The sequence below is a fragment of the Rhinolophus sinicus genome, linkage group LG02 (genome assembly GCF_036562045.2).
Source record: "Rhinolophus sinicus isolate RSC01 linkage group LG02, ASM3656204v1, whole genome shotgun sequence".
Lineage (NCBI taxonomy): Eukaryota > Metazoa > Chordata > Mammalia > Chiroptera > Rhinolophidae > Rhinolophus > Rhinolophus sinicus.
In genome coordinates, this window is record NC_133752.1 from 5,342,481 (window position 1) to 5,363,782 (window position 21,302).

Consider the following 21,302-nt stretch of genomic DNA (forward strand, 5'->3'; position numbering starts at 1 on the left):
CCCTGCTAGCCAGATTCATTTATTCATTCTGAACTTTATTTATAGATTCTTTTAGATGTTTTATACCTCCATGTCATCTGTGAAAGATGACAGCTGTAGTTCCTCTTTTCCAATCTTTATAATCTTACGTTAAATTTTTTTGTTTGCTTTATTGCATCGGCTGGGACCTGTAGGACAATATTGACTCAGAAGGGTGAGAAGTGTGCATCTCTCCTGCTCCTGGACTCAGAGAAAAGCCTGTTACTATCTTAGTATTGAGTACAACGTTTCTGTAGATAATCTTCACCAGTTTAAGGAAATTTCCAGCTATTCCCAATTGGCTAAGAGTTGTTTAAAAAAGAATTTTTTTTCTTATCATATAAATGGATATTGAATAGTATCAAATGACTTTTCGGCATATATCAAAACAATATGATTTTTTCTTAAAATGTACTCTGTAAATAATGGTAAATTACCTTGATCAGTTTTTCAAATGTTAAGCCAATTTCTGCTGCGGAATAACCCAGAGAGGTCCTGATGTATCTTTTTATGTTTTATGTTATGTTTATTTTGTTCCAACCAATTGCTTGCTGATTTGTTGTATAGGATTTTTATACCTATGTTACTTAATGATATTGGCCTGTAATTTTCCTTTCTTGTAAAGTTCTTATTAAGATATGATATCAAGGACACGCTTATCTTATGAGTCGGGAAGTAGCCCCTCTGGAAATGTTCATATGGTGTTGGTACTATTCTTTCTTAAAGAACCCATATGGGCCTTGAATTTCCTTTGTTTAAAGATTTTAAATTATATGTTCAACTTACTCAATAGACTAGGAATATTCAGATATTCTAATTTTTCTTATGTCAGTATTGGTAAGTTTTTGCTTTCTAGACATTTGTACATTTCACCTAAAATTTTCAAATATATTGCATAAATATGTTCATGATACATTCTTATCTTTGAATGCTTCAGAATATCCATTTAATTCCTAACATTAGTTATTAATTCCTTCTCTTTCTTTTTATAAACAGTCTTAAAGGGGTTTATCAACTTTAGTAATCTTTTCTCGAATCCACTTGGCTTTGCTGACACTCTCTGATAAAAATTCCTTTTCTAACTTCTCGAGCTGGAAGCTTAGATCATTGACTTTCAGCCTTTCCTATTTTAGACTTCATGCATTTGAGGTTATAAATTTTAGTCTAAGCACGGCCTTAGTTGTATCCTACAAATTCTGCTATGTCTTATGTAGTATTTTCATTATCATTTAATTCAAACTGTTTTAAAATTTCCATTGTGATTTCTTTTTGTCCCCCGGGTTACTTATATGCATCACTTGTCCACTGGAGATCGTCTAATGCAGCAAATGTGCATTAGGGACTGGAAGGCTGTGACGGGGACACGTCCCACTCAGTCTCCCACAAACACAAAACACCCTTGCAATCCTCTATTTTGATTTTACAATGTGCATGTGCTTTTGCCTCCAGCAACAGACTGCATCACATTTGTTTCAATGGAAAACTAAGGTGTTTATTCTTTTCTCCAAGCCTTCTAGAAAAAGGACATTTCATGAAGGTGTCCGATGCTTCTACTATGGCTCCAAATACCCCAGAAGAACCCAGTCTGAGTAGCACAGCCTTCTGAAAACGCCCCAGGCTTATCATTTGGCTTTAAATTATTTATTTTGAGCAGGACAATGGATTCCTCTTGTGATCAGCAATTTTCCTTTCCTTCTGACCAAATCCTGGATCAGTACCTTGTTAACTGAAAATAGAAATAGCAACAACAAGAACAGCAATGATACCACTGCCATTCTTGGCATTGGGGGAAGTTGCTAAGGGCCTGGAACGTACTCAGTGTTTTACTCACATAGGATATCAGTTAGTTTTTACTGATCTACCCCAACAAGTGAAGGCTTGTGATTAGGTCCCTTTGTGAGATGAGAGAAAGAGGCTAAGATAGTGAGGCAGCCTGTTGGGATGGCCCCCAGTATGTTCACGGTCCCCAAGTCCACATCGTTGGGTAGTTAGGTCCCTCTGACACTGACTACACCTGGCCGTGGACTTGCTTTGGTCAATGAGACATTAGCAAAGGTGTTGCAAGTGGAGACTTGACAAGAGCTTGTTCGATGGGACTTGCCCCTCTTGTCACTCACTGGGATCCTGAGAAGTCTACGTGCAGAAGCCCAGGCCACCCTATCAGAGCCTGAGAGACCACAGAGATCAGAGATGAGCTGGGACCCCCTGACACTAACCCACCTGCCAACCACCAAACACAGGAGCGAGACCATGTGAAGTCACGCAGCCGCTGACTGGCCTGCAGCCGACCACGGGCATGCGCGAGAGCCCCACAGGAGTCAGCAGAGCTGGCCCAGATCAGAACTGCCCAGCCAACCCACGGAATTGCAAGCTCAGGGACATGCTTATTGCTTTAAGCCAGTATGTCTTGGGTTGTTTTTGTGCATTCTTATGCAGCAAAACCTAACGGATACAGACAAGGTAATGAAATTCACCTAGGAAAGTGGCAGAACCCAGGCAGCCTGAAGCCATCGCCCTCACCCTTGAGTGCTTTAGTCACACGCACACCTCTGAGCCCGTGTCCTCATATGTAAAATAACAGCAGCCCCCGAGAATAGGTTGCTGCCCCCCCCACCCCCCCCGTGAGCCTCACCTCCGTCCACACCCATGATGAAACGGCCCACGATGAGCATTTCCAAGGTTCCTGCTGGGAGAGAACAGGCCATCAGCAACGCAGCGGAAATCGCAAACCCGTTGTTGACCAGCAAAGTGTACTTCCTAGAAGAAAAGGAGGGCTTTGATGAGGGGGCCCGACCGTGACGCTGTCATTCGCCTGTCCATCCCGGGGGCCGGGTCCCCACAGGCGCCCACTGCCGCCTCTGGCTGTGTGATCCTGAACAAGGCACTTCCTGCCTCTAGGTTCCTCCCTGGCGTGGATTACCATTACTGTTAACTGCTCTGTGCGAGGACCACCACCGCTGTTTTAGGAACACGTCCCTAAGACCTCACGGTTGAGAAGCATGATGCGTTTGGAGGCCTGGGGTCCTGGTCCCTGCACCAGCTCTTTCTTTTATGAGCTACGTGACTTTGTACTTTGTCAGCTCTGTGTTTTCCTTTCCTCACCTGCAAAATGACCATAATCATTCACGTGTATTGACCTCTTGCTATATGACAGACCTCATTACAAACTCTTCACATGAGTGGCTCATCTACTGCTCAAAACAACCCTAGAAGGGAGGTGATATTATTAAACCTCTTATAGAGAAGTTAACCAGGGCACAGACAAAGGAGAAACTTGTTTGAGGTCATACAACTAGTGAGTCAAAGAGCTAGGGAAACATCTTAGTGTCTCGCAGGATATTTTTTTTTCCCTGAAGACTCAAAGAGTGAACAGGTATTAAATTGTTTTATACAGTGTAAGAAGCTGGGGATTTGAAAGGGGACTTCATTATTACTTTTAGGAGTTAGATCTCTCCAGGCCAGAGCTCTTTCCACTATTTCTGATTTAGCTCAAACTTTCCATTAAATTTCCCCCTTTCTTAGGGAGTCCCAAAGTTAATGATTTTTGCAACTCTGTGATAATGGTTCAAAGTCTGCTCGTTGCAACATCTTCTATACTGGCAATGACTGAAACAACCCAAGTGTCCATGAACAAGGGACTGTTTCAATAAATTAGGATACAGCTATCAAGTGACGCATTATGCAAACATTAAAACAGAGGTAACTTTCTATATTCTGCTATGGAGAGATCTCCAAGATACATTGTTAAGTGCAAAGAGCAAGGTAACAGAGCTTTGTGTGGAATAGGCAACAAAATGTGTGGTAAAAAGTGTGTGTGTGTGTGTGTGTGTGTGTGTGTGTGTGTGTGTGTGTGTGTGTGTAGACAGGCACGAACCTTGGAAAAGATACACAAAAAGCTGTAACACTGGTGGCCTTTGTGCCCTGGGCATCCCCAGTAAAGAATCCGTGCCTTCTCTCTCCAGCACTCCCACACGGCACATCTAAGTACTGTCTCTTTGTCCTCATCCCTCTGCAGCCACTGTTCCTTGTCTGAGCTGCCTTTCAGTGTGAAACTCCTTAATGAATATTGTCCGCTCACCTTCCCTTCTTCCTCGCTCCACTCTGATGAGTTTATTTCTCCCACACCCTGGAAACCGTCCCTCTGACACTCGTTGAGGACACCCACCTTCACAAACGCAGCTGCCAATTCTCTGTTGTCCCCTGGTACAGCCTTTCAGCACCATTTGATACGGCTGACCACACACTCCTTCTTGAAACAGAATCTTCTCCAGACATCTGGACTCTTACCCTCTCCTGTTTTCTCCTTCTAGCCTCACCTGTCATCTCTAGGATCGTCTGTCCGCATTTCCCTGACCCCTTAGCTTCGGGGTGTCCCAGAGCTCTCACTCATTTCTCTCCTATTCTCACCTCCACACACCCTCCCGGGGTGATTCCATCCAGTCCCCCTACCTTAATTGATGACAATTCCCAACTATGCCTCTGGCCCAGACGCCTCTCAAATTTAGACTTATGTACATTTTCATGTGCGTGTCTAGTAGGCATCTCAAGCCAAGTACGTTCAGGGCAGAGCTACTGAATTCCCACCCCTAACCCAACTCCTCCACAACAAATGCATTGCTAACCCCTCTTTCCCCGGCCTTCCTCAGCTGAGTAAATGAAACCTCTACCTGCCTAATGGCTTAGGCCAAAAATCTGAGAATGATACCTGTATCTCTTATTTTCTTTACAACCCATATACAAGCCATCATGGAGTCCTATCTACACTGCCTCCAAGTATATCCCAAGTCAAACCACTTCTTCCACTGCCGGTCCCACAGTAGGGCAGCGGTCCAGACCACCACCACCTCACACTCGTACGACTGCAATAGCCTTGGGTTCCACACTTACCCTGCTGCTTAGTTCATGATCCACAGAGCAGCCAGTGTCTCAAAGCAAACACTGGCACACGTCCCCTTACTTAAAACACTCAAGGTGCTTTCCACTGCACTTAGAGCAAGCTCTGCACCAGGGCCTACACACCCCGGCATGAGACGGCCTTTGCCGTCCCTCAGCTACGCCAGGCTGGTCCCCGACTCATGACCCTTGTCCTGGGAGACCCTCTGCTCATCACATGAGTCTCATCTCACTGAAGTCTCAATTCACACGCCACCCTGACACTCACTGGTGTGTTGCGTGAGAACTAGATGATTGATGTAATGTGCTTAGGACGACACCGGGGACTTATTTGGAGCCTCAAGAAATTAAAAGAGAAGTAAAATAAAACCCATGGTGATAGTTAACGATCACTGTGCTTACTACATGCCATGCACTGTTGTAAGTGCTCTATACTCGCTGGATACCCTGTGAGTTAGAGGATTTTGTTACCCCATATCCCACCTGAGGAAACAGATGTAAAAAGCTACGACCTGGTCAGGTCACATGCTATTCAAGGAGAGATTTGGCATTCTCATAACCACGAATGCGAAATGGTGGTTGCCAGACTTACTCATACCATTTATTTTTTTATCAGTCATTCATTCATCTGGCATTCCTTCACTCAATACACACATGAGTATAAACTGGGTGCTAAACATTCTAGGTTCTGGCATATTGCCATGCGCGTGACAAAGTGTCGGCTCATATGCTCTTCTCAATACACAAGTAAAAATAAAACAGATGTAGCATCTGGTGATAAATGCTGAGAGAAAGCTAAAGCAGAAGGGGGTGTAATTTTACACGGGCTGGACAGGGAGGGCCTCCCCAACAAGGAGACATCTGTGCACAGACTTGGAAAAGGAGATTGGATGAGCCACGTGGCATTGGAGGGCAGCCATGCCGGCAGACAGGTACAAAGAGCCAGATGCGGGCTATTTCAGGAACACCGGCAAGGCCAGTGTGGCTGCAGGCAGTGGAGGGCCAGAGAAGAAGCTGTAGAAGGGGAAGGTAGGGGGAGTGGCAGGGACGCTCATAAAGGGTCTTCTATGCCACCACGATAACTTGGGCTTCCAGCCTGAGTGAGCGGGCAGCCACTGGAAGAGTCTAATGCGAGGACTGGTATGGCTGACTCAATTTAACAAGACCACTCAGTCTTCTGTGCTGACCCTGGGTAAGTGTGGAAACAGAGTGACCAATGAGGAAGCTCTTACAAAACATCGGGCAAGTGCTGACAGTGATTTGGGCCCAGATGACAGCAGTCGAGGGAGCGAGGAGAGCTGAGACCCGGGCGTGTTTTGAAGACAGAGCTGATGGGATTTACAGGTGGACCAGACAGAGGTGGAAAGAAAGAGAGGAGCCAACGGTGCCGCCAAGGGCTCTGGCCTGAGCTCTGGCATTGGACGCGATGGTGTGTTTTGTGCTACGCGAGGAATGTTAAAATCACATTGGAGTCTGGCTTGAAACATTCGCAAATAGGGCTGCACACCCTTGAAGCAAGTTCATCATATTAATATATTCCTTCCCAACATAACCTCTAGCACGGCAGTGTCCCAGTGAGGATGGAGACCTTATTTGCAAATAATCTGCAAAGATGACTCATTGGGGTTCAGAGATGGGGCTTTTAATCGTTGTGTTTCCATTTTTTTCCCGAGATAAACACAGCAACAGAAATAAGGGGGATCCACACCCTCCCAGTTCTGAGAAAATGCCAGCACCTCCTTGGAACTCCACCCCAGACACCTGATTCACTGTTTTGCGCTTCTCCAGTGGCGTAGAATCTTCCCTGTGCAACCCAGAAGATCATGAGCTTTCAGCAGGAGGGTTCTGAATACAAGGAGGAGTGATGGATGATGAGGAGAGGAGAGTCCCTTGACAAATGGCCAAAGGGACTGGGGATATTTAACCTGGAGAAGAGGCTGCTCAGGTAAGTGTGAAAGCTGCTTCCACTATGTCACGCTTTCACTGGATCCACAGGACCAGGATGAATGGTGGAAGATACGTACAGGGGGACACTATTTCAGTATGGATTTAGCAAGGACTTTTCACTAAGCCTAGTGAAATAGGAAACGTCTGGAGATACTGGCTCCCACCACCTACCCTTCTAACGAGTCTTTAACCTGACCAGGCCTATAAGCCAAGATGGTACCTTGCTCCCACCATCTGTCACCCTCCACGTGTCTGTCTATTCCTGCTTATCCTGCTCGAATTCCAAGGTCTGCTTTTTAGACATTCACACACCCTCAAGTCCCTGACCCAACCCCCTTCCTTCCCCGTGCCTAGCGAAACCGTACCCTGTTAGACCTTGGCCTACCTCACACACATACCACAAAGCTCGGCTTGGCGGGAGAAAAACGCACAGCTGTGTTGACTGGCCTCACTTGCAACTCATGACCACCAGTCTCAAGTGGTCTTAGCGCTCCCTCCTAAGCATTCCCCAGTTTCTTGGTTTATTCAGTGTCCCGCTCTCCTAGATGACGATTTCATACATCTTCTCTCTGTTCAAAACCACTTGTCCCCTTTCTCAGTGGATGACCTTGCTTTCTATTCCACCTAGAAAGCAGAAGCAATCCAAGAGACCCTTACTGGTCTCCTCTGCCTGTATCGCCCGGCCTGCATCTGTGCCCGCCATCTTCGCTCATGTTTCTATGGACAGACTGGCCCCACTCGTACCTGAGGCCAATCCCTCCAGTGACCTACTAGTCCCCACCCCCCTCGCCTATTCAAGGATATCGCTTCAACAAGTTTCACTTCGTGCTCCTGACTATCATTTTTTCCCTCTCTGCTGGAACATCTCATTAACACGTTGCGTACGGCGGGGTTTAAATCCCTCATACCCCTCTGTTCCGGCAGGTTTTTAAAAGAAACTACTTTAAAATGCACTCTTCTCTTTAAAGTGTAAATGCTTCTATGTCATTTATTATTTTTCTATAAATAATAGATTCTACAAATAAATTATTCTATAAATAATTATTCTACAAATAATTCAATAAAATGTGCAAAGTAAAGAGTCAACAATAAAAACGAGAATTCTCGTTATCCGTCCTTAATGCATGGCTCAGAAAAAAACGAAGATTCTCGTGATCCGTACGCAACGTGTTAACATGCTATTGTAGCTCCCATCTGATAAGGAAACACACAAAAATTCTTCTGATCCTCCTTCTACCACAGCATTGTCTCTGAACCTGCATCTCTGAGGATAGACAGTGGGACGGCTCAGCTCCAGAGACAGTTCTGGCCCCTGGTGCTCCCCTGTTCTCATCCCTCTCCCAAACCACAGGCAAGTTCAGCATGCTGGAGCCAGGATGTGCCCCAGGGCCCCACCCACCGGTGACCACGCCCACCCAGGGCCCCACCCGCTGGTGACCACGCCCACCCAGGGCCCCACCCAGGGTGACCACGCCCACCTGACGCCCATGCCACCCCGCTCCCACTGAACTTCTTTCCCACTCACACATTCAAGCCCCTTCCATTGGCCCTGACCCCAGCCTTGCTCGCTGAGCTCAGCCTCCTCTTCCTCCCCAACAGCCCCCATGGGAGAGGAATAATGCATCAAGAAGCCATTGCAATCGTCACAATATAATAAAAGGAATGCAGGCTTGAGGTCAAAGAGACCCAGATCTGAATTTCAGGTCAACTGCATTCTTTGCAACCCTGGGCACATTGCTGGGCCTCTCAGGGCCTCAGACTCATCACTTGTTGAACAGGGACAATAGCTAGCTGTAAGAAATAAGTGACATGCGACATGTCAAGCACAGGTATGTAGCAGGAGGTGAATAAATGGCAGCCACCGTCCATTACTGCTCCCTTTCCTCCCAATGGACTTACTACTCAAGCTGAGACTTCATCCCAATTCAACCTTTACTCCCGGAATGATGAAAAAAGGAATTGGCAGCTGCTTGGGGCACAACAACCAATACCCTCTGATCTAATCTCTTGACATCCTTTCTCCTTCACTTAGAAAGTTAGTATTTCTCAAATAGGTTTCCTGTTTTGCTTTCCTTTTACTTTTGTTGCTGTCATGCTGCTGAGGGTTGCAAAGCCATGTTCATTGCCTTCACTGTACAGGTGGGAAGCGTGCTGGCTGAGAGGTGAGGTGGCAAAGTCCCACGTCACACACCTGGCGAGTTGGGAAGTCAGGATTTGCTGGGCCACAGCATCCGGATACTAATCCCAGTGCTCCTTTCCCTGTGCCATCTGCTTGGGTTCAGAGCCTTCTTATGGGCAGCCTTGGGGTAAAAGCGCCCACAGCCAGACACAAGGTATATGTCACAGGCCATGGAGCCTGGGGACAGGGGTGACCATCTAACTGGGACAGGCAAGAAGACTGGGGTCAGAGTCTCGCTGGAGCCAAAGGCTCAGCACAGTGCCTAAGGGACCCTGGCCAGTGGTGCCAATCTGGGGGCCAGCCAGCCAATTACCTGTTGTCCAACAGTCATGGATTTCATAGTACCTTTGCCAGCAGGACCCTAATTAAGACCTGCTTAGCACCAAGGAAAGACTATGGTACTGTGGCTGTCATGTGTGGGTTCCATCCTGAGCTCAGGTGCCAACTTCCAGGCCCCTTCTACAGACCCAAAGAGTAGAAAGAATTAAACAAGAGAGTGTGTGTGAGTGGCTGGAAACGGAAAATGGTGCTTTCACTATGCAACAGTCATACTTCCCTTCTACCAAGTTCCCATTAGTTACTGCCCTGGAAGTGGCTTTGGGGACAGGGAAAATGTCACAAAGGCAGCATTGGGGCAGCAGACGTTTGGAGCACCTTGTAGATGTTTTCAGGATGGCTTCCTGCCCCAGGCTCTGGAAAGCCTGCTCTGAACCCGTGTAGTTCTAATGTGCTCCTTGTTGGGGATGTGATGCTGGGTGTAAAAGAATGGGTGGCACCTTTCCTAACAGTGTTTCTGTAGCCCCAAGATCTGGAGTGATTCCTTGGAGTTTGATGAATCTCCTCTCCAACTCAGGTCAATGCAATATGGAGATTTGTTGAGCACCTACTATGTATGGTTGTCAAGGTGACGATGAGGATGATAGTAAATAACATGGTAAATAATAATAGCTTTTATTTACTGAGCTCCTGCCATTCTCCCTCCATTATTTTCTTCAGCCCTTATAACGTTCCCTACAAAGTAGGAATAATTATCTCCATTTTATAGATAAAGAAACTGAGGTTCAAATGTAGTAAATGACTTGGCCAAGGGCACACAGCTAGTAAGTGGAAGACTCATGATTCAAGTTCAGACACGAATGCTCCAGAGACTCTACTTTTTCCAGTAACACCTCCAAAGCTCCCACGAAGTTATGAGCAAGGATACAAATAAAATATTTGGGGGATGTATTGATAAATCGATCTGATCTGAGAGAAGCCTTTAGACAAAAATTAGTGAGGAAATGAAGCTCCCGAGGTAAAGTGGATCTGACTGGAGAGGGCCGGGATAGGAAATCTCAACATGAAGTTTTAATATTCAACTTACAAACCGTATTTGTAAGGTAAAAGATACAAAATACCCTGAATGTCTATCTAAAGGGAACTGGTTCAATAAATCGTCATCCAGTCATATAATGAGAGACTGTCTAAGCACCTGACGCTTTAAAAGCAGAGCTGTGTGTTCTTAGATGGGCCAAGCTCTAAGACACTGTGTTGGCTGTTTTCCACTTGCTCCCACACCCAGCTCCATCCCCTCCCTCCAGCCCTGCTCTGTCTGGGACCGGGTCCTCCTAGTTTTTCTAGCTTCTACTTGGTTTTGACCAATGAGAGGCACCAGTAGCAGAGTGGGCTGGGGGAGGAGAGAGAAGCCAGGGTGTTTCTTCCCAGCTCCCTCCCTGTTGGGACAGCAGAGTGCTGACATAGCCCAGTCAGCCCGTTGTCGTGGCTTCACTTCTCCTTGGCCTCTGGTGCCCTATTCCTACCCCTTCCCCTTCTGACGTAAAAATCTCTCCAGTTGCCTGTTGGAATCCTGACTACGACGCGGACATATCATTAACATTACGGAGGGGATACCCAAACAAAGGCAGCCCCCACTGACCTCCCAAGAAACTTGCCAATCAGCTTCACCAATAATGTCCCCACGAGTCCACCGATGGCGAATATGGACACGGTCACCGACCAGAGAAGAGTCAGAGTGTTTGTGTCGATTGGATGTCCATGCTTTCTTTCCCACGTCTCATTGTAAAAGGCCTTGATGTACTGAAAACAAAGAAGAACCCATGTTATTTTTTCTGTCCATTCCTGCTGCTTGAAGCCAGGCGTATACAGATAAAACAGCTCTTACGGAACACATTTTTCATGCTAGGGCTTTGCTAAGTTCTATTTGAGCTTTACTTCGTCAAACCCTATTTTTACCTCATTTTACAGATAGAGAAACTGAGGCTCTGAGCGACAATGTGACTTGCTCAGTACGTGGCAAACCTGGGAGTCAAAATCAGATCTGACTTCAAACCTAGAGTGACCTAGAAGCCTAGTTATACCCGGGGTGCTCCAACTCTGGTGCACAGCAGAACCACCTGGGAAATGTGTTAAAAATGCACATACCTCACATCAGAGAAAATCTCTGCCACTGGGGGAGGCAAAACTAACAAGACACACACACACACACAAATAACCATAAAAGAAAAACAAAATGCTCACTTGGATTTGATCAAAATTAAACTGTTCTGTTCTTCAGAAGGTAAAAATGACAAGATAAGCCACAGATTGAGATAGCATGTTTGTACCATCCATATTACAAAGGACAGATATCCACAATATATAAAGAACTCTAACAAGTCAGTAAGAAGACAAACAACCCAATCGAAAATGAGCAAAAGACTTGAAGAGACTCCAAAAAAAATTCAGTGGCCAGTAAGCTAACGACATGATGTTGAATGTCACCAGTCAACAGGGAAATGCCGATCAAAGCCACAATGAGAAACCACTTCCCCCCCCTTCACAGATCTCCGTCACTGGCGATTCTGAGGCAGTGGGTTTGGGCTGGGGACCCGGTGATTCCAGTGTGACCCAAAGACTGAGGTCACGGCACGCTCCTCTCCAAGAGGGTTCCATCTCCAAGATGCTCAGAGTTCCCCACTGCTACCCAGGAGAGGCCCACAGAGCTCTCCACAGCCTGCACATGACCTTGTGGAAAAATCACAGGTTCAGGTTGGCACAGATCTGGGCTCGAGCCCCAGCATTGTGACTTGCTAATGATGTAAACTAGATGAATCTAGGTTTCCTCATCTGCAAAAGGGGACTGATGACAACTGACGTGTCAGGGCTGTTGGGAGGGTCAGACAAGAGCAGGGAACAGTGCCCAGGACTTGGGCAGAGCTCACAACTCCCACCCCCCAGTCTGGTAACAAGGCTGGTAAGACCAAGCAGTGACCCGTCAGCAGTGTGTACTCTCCCGCACTTACGGTGGGAGTTTCATTTGTCCGGCTTTCTTGAAAAATGGTTTGGCATCACCTCATAAAGTTGAAGATGCCCCTAACCTATCACCCATAAAATCCATTTCTAGGAAATTCCTCTAAAAAATCTCTTTCCCACCTGCCCTGGACACACCTACACAAATGTGCATGGTAACACTGCACATAACCGTCCCCTCCCTGGGGCCACCATAAACCACAAGTCAGTCTTCTGACTCAGCGAGGTGCTCTGTGCAGCCTCAGAGTGGGGACTGTGCTCTCTGTCAGAGGCCACACGTGAACAGTGACGCTTAGGGTTCATGCACTCCAGTCATCATCTGTCATCCTTCTGGCTACAGTGTCAGAAGCCCTCTCCCGTTTGGGAGGACTTCCTGCCAGATGAGCCGTGTGGGAAACAGCCCACTCCTCACTGCAGAGATTGAAAATATCAGACACCTGCTCTCCCAGCATCCCCTGCAGCTATGACATGAACATGTGACTAAGGCTCAGACAATCAGAGGCCTGGACTTCACCTGAGGCACCTGAGGCTAAAAAATGTGGCCGACAAGGGTCGGGCAGCAGAGGGAGCTCCCTGGCAGGACTGGGTTTGGGGGCAGCAGCGGCCCCAGCAGGAGCTGAGTGCCCTCTGCCAGGTGTAGCAGATGGCGGGGGTGGCTGCAGGGACCCCCACAGGCCCAGCTCCTGCCCTGCTCCGGCTGTTATCCTAGGCTGCAGAGCCCCTGTGCCTGGCCAGCCCTCTCACTGACCTACGAGCTGCTCACTATTTTTTCAGCTTCTTTTTCAGCTTCAATTTGACAAAGTTGTTGTCGTTTACAGCTACTGAAACTCTGCCAAACCATGTAAATGATCCCCTTTTATCTTCACGGCAACGCTAGCGGTGGAAACCTTCATTGATAGAGGAACCAGGAAGCCACGTAACTTGCCACAGTCACATGCTGATGTGTGATGCAAGTGGGAGAGCTGCCTGGCTTCAGAGCCCGAACACACGATCCACGAGTGGACTCTTAATGTCACAATTACGGTACGAAAGTTAAGTGGCTAAGTACAATGGTACGTCTATTGATTTAAAGTCTCAGTTAAGGCTTTGTTATCGGCTAGACACTTGGTCAGGCCCTGGTGAATGCAAAGTCAACAACCGCCAAGGCGCACAGAGTTTAGCAGGAGAATAGTGTGTAATTGCTAAGCCAAAGGGATGCAGGGGCCACTGGAAGGTGGGGGTACAGGAGGTCCCAAGGGCTATGGCAAGTATTTACAGGGTCAAGACCCTTCAGAGAAGCAGGGGTAAGGAATGAGTACCCAGGACTTCACAGACACCCCTCCTGCTGCCCAATAAACAGGAGACCCCCAAGCATGTGGAATGGGGTGAAATGCTTGGCCTCTCTGGCTCCATCTTGCTCAAGACTGCTTTGTTCCCACAGCCTCTTGGTTAATAGCTTCTGCTTGGTCTTGCGTGCAGACGTGCTAATCGTTACAGGAACTCTGCTTGCTCCTTGAGTTTTCCAAACGGCCCCTTATCAGACAGTGCCTCTCTGAGGAGGTGAGAGAAGTCTGTATTGCTTCAGAACAAAGCAATCTTCCTTGGACCTTGCTGGTGCCCAGGTATCTCCGGTCATCGAGCCTTCCCATTTCCCCGTTCCCTTGACATAAAAGAAGGCTGAATTCTGTACTTTAAGATGGTTCTTCAGGACGCGACTCTGCCATCTTCTCGCACTGCTGGCTTTCTGAATGAAGTCGCTTTCCTTGCCCCATCACCTTGTCACTCGACTCATTGGCTGCTGTGTGATAAGCAGTACAAGCTTGGACTCAGTTACACATCGAAGGCCACTCATGGGTGTGACCCGGTCGCTAGAGCAATCCCACCCCCATTCACACATCTGCAGCAGCCTTGCAGGAGACCTGCTGAGCCCTACTCTGGAGCCTCTTACTACCACACTGGCAGCAGTGACCAGTTTCCTGGACTTCATGTGCAGAAAATAAAAGGATGCTGTTTGGAAGGAAATGCCTGTTCTTTCCAGGCATTCAGGAGCCTGTGGGAAAAGGGGCGGCTTCCATGTCTGTCACTGCTAGGCGCTGCTGTGGGGATCTCTGCAGACAGTGGAGTAGCCTCACCTGTGCCCCCGGTGGGATCACATTCTTGAATGTTCCCCAAAAGCCGGTTCCAAAATGATGCCTTTAGCAATTAAATGTCTGTCTTCTCCAAGTGTGACTCCAGCAAAGGCCTAGAGAAAAGGCAGCTGGAGGCTTAGGTGATAGCAGAAGCCAGGCAATGGAGGTTATTCAGGTAATATTTGCACGGATATTCACTGAGTGTGAGACTTCTGGACACTGCCTGGTACTGCGTAGTACAGAACAGGTGCTTCAGCGAGTGTTTGTGTTTTAAATTGAGTTTCTACTGTGGTTGGGAACCATATAATAATAAAAATAGGTGACCCCTGCATCTTTTTTATACATGACATCCTCATTTAGCTTCATCAATAGGTTCTGCCACTTTAGCTGAACAACATGTAAGGAAACCAGTTTGCCCACAGACTGATCTAAACAAGAGTTAAGTTTCTACAGCATCTCATCAACGTTGTAATGAAATGACGTTGAACGAAACGACCTGCTATAGCGTTAAGGCCCCTGTGCCAGCTCAACTCTAGGTGTGCTTTGGGCCGTCTCATTCATGGACTCCGTCTTTTACTTTTCCATTGGGCCTACCTCCAAGAGACCCGTTCTTGTGTCTTTCTACCTGGCTCTGCATACCAGCCTCTTTACCCTCAGGGGCCCAGGTTCCCATCCTGCCTTCCAGATACAAATTCTACAGCCCGTGCCTTCTAGAAGCTTGATATCTAGTAGAGACAACATCAGGGTAAACATGCAATTATAACATGGGGTGAAAGTGCTGTCGCAGCAGGAAGCTGAGAAGGGCTGTGGAAACCCGGATCAGGTAAGCAAGAAGGGCAGGTGGGGTGGGCTCAGGTTGGACGGCAGTAGTCAGAATTCTCAAAGGCAGAGAAGCCGGCAGCCATGTGCTGACACAGAGGAACCATGATGATCCAGCGGGGTTGGAGGGTGGCCCAGCAGCTGGAAGAAGGTTGGAGAGCAGGCAGGGGCTGGTCATAACTGACCTGGAAAGCCAGCCTAAGGAGTGCACACTACATCCTGGGGGTACTGGCGGGGGGAGGGGGCGGTGATTGGAGAATTTGAATATGGAATCAAGAGTTCTGATTTGCGTTTTAGGACATTGTGGGTGCAGTGTGGAGGCCATTTCAGAAAGTTCAGACTGGAGACACGCAGACCAGTCAGGAGGCTTGTGCAATTGGTAAGAGATGATGAGTCTCATAGAATTTTGTAATGAATTTATCAGGGAGCATTTATATTATTAGTGCTGACTAGAGCCCAAATCACAAAGAAACAAATAAGAGGCTACCTGGTTAAAGGAACGGAGACCGAGCAAAGAGTCGAGAGTCTTGGGTCCAAGACTTGCTTGTACCACTGAGTCCTTCTGTGACCTCCAGCAAGTCGCTGTGCCTCTGAGGGCAGGGTTCTCCACGGGTAAGGGCCCTGGGATCCACTTTAGTCAGCTCTCAGCTCTACCACTGCTCTGCTGGGTGAGCCTAAGTAAGTTACTTAACCTCTCCGTGCCTCATCTGTGAAATCCTCTCCCTCCTCAAAGCGCTACTGAGGATTTAATGCGAGGATTTAATGCGAGGATAGAAAGCACAGTACTGCATCCACAAGAAGCTCACAGCAAGAATCAGAAGTTGGGGTGGCTGGCAGTGGGATTGACACCAGGATTTCTATGTCTGTAAAATAAGGGTCCTAGACTTGTTTATTTCTCAGACCTATAAATTCATGAAAGATTTACCGCTATCTCCCAGACAGTAACTCAGGAGCTGAGCTTCTGGCAACACATTGAACTATGCAATTTGCAGCCGGGAAGACTGGCTTAGCACACCTCCAGGTGATGACAGGAAATTGGCAGACAATGGCAGGTAAATTACCTTGTGGCCTGTTTTATGACATTCATGTTCCCTACTGAGTCACGCAGAGTCTGCCATGAATCCATCTAAAATTATTCTCGGGGTGCTTTAAAAATACACATACACAGAACACGTGTGTGGACGGGCCAGAGCACACCCACCATTGCTTAAGAGCGTGGCATAACACCTGAGGGAGTTGTAAAGACAGTGCACCACCGACCACATCGGCACAGCCAGGAGAAGAGTCCAGAAGTCCTTAACAATGCGCCTGCCACCAGACCACAGTCTTTGAAGGAAAGACCACGCGAGGACAAAATTCCACAAACCCAGCAGTGCCACCTAATGTCACCTGAGTGGCAGAGCGAAGGCCTCCTGTGCAGAAACAGTTAACACATCTGGCCTGAGGCTGCGCTCCTCTGAAAGGCCTGCTTGCAAGGTTGGCCCTGGCCTGCTTCGGGCATTGGGCACTGGGCATCGGGAGGGTTCCCACCACTGCCAGAACCTGTAAGAGCGGCTCATGGGGCCTGAACGGTGCAAACAGCATGGTGTCTGCTGAACACCCGCTTTCCTTCTGCAAGGGACGGGAAGTGTGTGCCTGCCAAGCACGGGGTGCCTATGTGACGCGCCCCTAATAAAAACCCTGAACTCCGAGTCTCTGAGGAGCTTCCCTGGTGGACACTTCACGGGTGTTGTCACAGCTCATTGCTGGGGAAATCAAGTGTGTCCTGCTTGCCTCGGCTGGGAGAGGACTCGGGAAGGCTGCACCTGGTTTCCTGTGACCTTTGCCCCAGGTGCCTCTTCCCTTTGCTGATTTCGCTTCGCATCCTTTCACCGTAATAAATCACAGTCCCAACTACGCCTATGTCCAGAGTCCTGTGAGTCCTCCCAGTGAGTCATCGCACGTGGGGTGGTCTCGGGGACCCCTCCCAGGTCCTCAGGAATCTGTCCAGCTCCCGTTCGACTTCACTTCATATCCAGTTTGCACATTGGTGGTGCTTTATGTCCCCCCCACTGTGTGGTTCCCCGGGGAACTTTAGCTACCTGGGTGGGAAAGAAACCTCTAGACTTCTAGACACCCGAGAATACCTGGCTCCCACAGCCGTCTTTTAGCATGAAAACTAAACACGAGGAAAGAGGACGCCTCAATTGCCAGGGACAGTCAGGAGAGTAAGACTGTCAGAGCTTTCTGGGTTCCCCCCTCCACCACCTTTGCACTGAGCGGGACTGGTCTGATGCTTGGGTTTAATTATGTAGAACGTGAACAAAGAAAGTTTCATTTCCTATTTGGCCTTAGGCAGGAGCAGAGAGAAATGTGTACTCCCAAATATCCTTCTTATTAAAAAAAAAAAAAAAATTAATCCTGAGCCTCTCTCCTGCTGGAACATTCTGCTGAGAGATTGCATCGCCGTGTTTACAGTGGGACAGCACAGTTCTGCAGACCTGCTATTCACCCTGAGATAACATTTCCCACTCCTTGCATGGCCTCTGATTGGCTGGAATGCAAAGGGCGAGTGTTTTCATTACTGTTCAAATTACTTGTGGCTGCTCAAAATCAGCCTTAATGGGCTGGCCCAGTGGCTCAGTCGGTTGGCGCTCTGTGCTCCTAACTCCGAAGGCTGCTGGTTCGATTCCCACATGGGCCAGTGGGCTCTCAACCACAAGTTTGCCAGTTCAACTCCTCAAGTCCCGCAAGGGATGGTGGGCTGCACCCCCTGCAACTAGCAACAGCAACTGGACCTGGAGCTGAGCTGCGCCCTCCACAACTAAGATTGAAAGGACAACAACTTGACTTGGAAAAAAAGTTCTGGAAGTACACACTGTTCCCCAATAAAGTCCTGTTCCCCTTCCCCAATAAAATCTTTAAAAAAAAAAAAAATCAGCCTTGAGGCAGCAGGGGCTTTCAAACGGCATCTCATCCAACCCACGTTCAGGGTGATGGTTTCCAGCATCAATTCTAAAACGACTTATTTGTAGAACAGGAGTGATGCCCTTAGCTTGCAGATAAGGCTGCTGGAAGGGTATGTGGTCCCTAGCATGATGTATATAGTAGGTGCTCAATAAAACTCAGTGTCTTTCTCCTGTGGGTCAGAAAAAGGATGTTCTACTTTTGTTTGTCTGAGTTTGTTCACACCAGCAGTGCCACTCCCGCGTGTTCCCTCCAAGTGGGCTAGGCTGGGCGACCCTCTGATCCCTGTGTCTGACTGCGGCCCCCATTGCCCCCACCCCTCTAAGCATACCTTAGCCAGCCCTGAGGGCACCCTGTTCCTTGTCCCATTATGTTCAGCAAAGGCATTTTTCCCAGAATTTTAGAAAATGAGGAAATGAAATTCTGAATCAAAGATGCAGGCTCCCCAGCTCCAATAAGCTGGGGAGCCCAGGGGCTGGAACAGACAGGGGTGGCACCCATAGTCTGGATCACCCAGACACCAACAGCCCAGGCCTAGAAAGAGCCCCCTCCTCCTGTGAGCCGGCAGCTCTGCCAGCTCTGATTCAAACCAAACCCAACCAAACCACAGGCCCCAATTTAAACAATGCAGCAGTATGTTACACTAGAGAAAAATTGAGAACAACCTAAGAGGTCACATCAGGAAGGTATAATATCCACACGACACAGCAATACACAGCTCCTAGAAATCCTGGGGATGGAGAATTTTCAGTAACATGGAAAAATGCTTACAATATAAATATTAAGCCTAAAAAGGATGTAAGACAGCATATATGAACAATCTTTGGGAAAAAGTAGATTTAGACAAAGCCTTAGAAGTGAAAAAAAATAGAAAAATATTTTGTAAGATACCACAATGGTGAGTACGTGTCATTATACATTTGTCAAAACCCATTCAATGTAACAACACCAAGCAGGAACCCTCAAGTTAACAATAGACTTTGATATGTCAAGGTAGGTTAATCGATTTTAACAAGTGTACCATTCTGGTGGGGAAGTTGACAGTGGGGGACGCTGTGTGTGCGTGTGGGGGGGACCAAGGGGTATATGGGAAATCTCTGTGCTTCCTGGTCAGTTTTGCTGTGAACCTAAAACTGCTCTAAAAAAAGTTTATTAATTAAATTTTTTTTTGGAAACACTGACAGAATTGTCCCTTGCTCATGTTCCCACAGTCATTGCTTGGATCATTATTTTTCCACCCATATCATTCTATTCCAGGTTCAAATTTTGCATGTCTGCCCCTCAAGCCGTGAGAGCAAAGGTCCTCCACTTTCTGCTGGAGTTTCTGGTGAACTTTCAAGATGAAGCAGGAGGGCAAATTCCCAATCCCCTTTTAAAGACAAATGCGGACAAATCAGATTTCTACCTTGGGGTGATACCATAAGGACAAAATCAAAGCCGTGATAGCTGCAAGTGTTTGGAGAAACCACCCTGACCCCCTGGTTTTCAAACTGTTTATAGCATCAGAATCAGGTTTTCAAAGGAACTTACAGAGAGCCCCCAAATGTAGGAGTTAATGGGGTCTGGATCCCTGAGGCACCTCTGCACATCCACGGCTTCTGGGACGCCTTTGAGACGCACGTCCAGCCTCCCTGGAGGGGATGCTGGGCCTCCAAGCAGGGAAAAGCCTGAAAAGCAGGGATCCCCAGGGATGTCCACAGCCTGGCTCCTGCCTGCCTCTTCAGCTCCTGTCCTCTGCGTCCAAAACACATCCTGTGCCCCACACACATCATACCTGCATTTCTGCAAATGTTTCATAGCTCGGCCTCTGTGCCTTCGCTCCATGGTCAAGACACAGATTTCCATCACCTCCTGCAGGAAGTCTTCCCTCACCCCACCCCCGCCCCCATCCACTCTACCCCAGGGTGGAGGTGGGTCCAGCAGGAGCCAGCACCTCTAGCAGGTGGCAACACCTAGACCTAACAGCCTAGGCAGGTGAGAACAGCAGACCAGCTGGGCAGTGTTCAGGGCTCTGGGAGAGCTGCATTAAGGACTCAATCCCAGAGAAAACAAAAGCCACCTATGGATCTTAACTACCAGATTCTCAAGTGACCTCTAGTTCTGATTAAAATCTATGAGTGCAAAGAGTATAGACCAGGAAAAGGTTTCCATGCCTAAGGCTCCTCGTGACTCCTCAGACACCGTGTCACCTCCTTGCCCTGGAATAAGACCCTCAAGATCTGCCCTTGGGACCTCCGTAGCCCCCCACCTCTCCCTACACTCCCAGGACACCCACGCTCCGGCCTCAAGGAACTGACCCGCCTATTGTTACCTTAGCCTGTTTCTGTATCTCCCACCTCCCACTCGAAGGCAGGGCCTGGTCTCTTTCTGTCTATACTCCCCTCCCCCAGTGTCCAGCAAGAGTCTGGCTCAGAACCTGCAGGCTCGGTACCACCCAGCACCACGGGAGCACCCACTTTTCCGTGTCTCCGCAGCGCCCCCTACCGGACGCGTCGCGCGGCCGCGGGCCACTCACCGGAGTGGGGGCGTTCACCACCGAGAGGTTGTAACCGTACAGGAAGGAGGAACCCAAAGCGCCCACGAGAGAGGCCACGATGAGCGAGCAGGACCAGTCCTGGGAAAGGAGAGGACAGCACGTCAGACCTTGGCACTCGACGACACACTGCTATTTTAGCTGAACTGCGCCAGTTTCGACCCACATAACGTAGGAGCAAAAAGCAAAGGCCAGACGAAGTTGCCAGCAGTAGCAGCTGGCAATTATGAAGAGCCATGAGCCAGGCATTGTGCTAAGCACTTTCTGGTTATTAGTTCGTGGGATCCACAGATCAGTATTATTTTCCTGGTATTATAGGTGATGAAACTGGCACAGAGCTCTCCCTGTCGGGATGGGGACTGGAGCCACGTGGTCTGGAGCCACCCCCCACGTCATCACCCACGGCACCACACTGCCTCTCCCTTGCTGCCTCTTCATCTGGGAGCAGAGTGTAGGGCTCCCTGAGGCTCCTGACGGCCACACAGACACACACCTACGCACGCCCTGCTCCAGGCAGAGTGGTGAATCCACAAGCCAGTATGACCACCTTGGGACAAGGCCCTGCAGACAG

The 21,302-nt window shown here is 48.3% G+C and overlaps 1 protein-coding gene across 4 annotated transcripts in view; it reads right to left on the reverse strand.

Moving 5' to 3' along the window:
* The window catches only part of SLC2A9 (solute carrier family 2 member 9), a 148,208-nt gene that overhangs the window by 100,040 nt on the left and 26,866 nt on the right, over positions 1 to 21,302 (reverse strand). For all 4 annotated transcript variants that reach the window (XM_074321361.1, XM_074321356.1, XM_019716591.2 and 1 more), the window contains 3 exons: positions 20,714 to 20,812; positions 10,953 to 11,113; positions 2,651 to 2,775 (listed from right to left, as the gene is read on the reverse strand). In XM_074321361.1, coding sequence (XP_074177462.1) covers positions 2,651 to 2,775; positions 10,953 to 11,113; positions 20,714 to 20,812 — 385 coding nt within the window. The remainder of the gene's footprint in view (positions 1 to 2,650; positions 2,776 to 10,952; positions 11,114 to 20,713; positions 20,813 to 21,302) is intronic.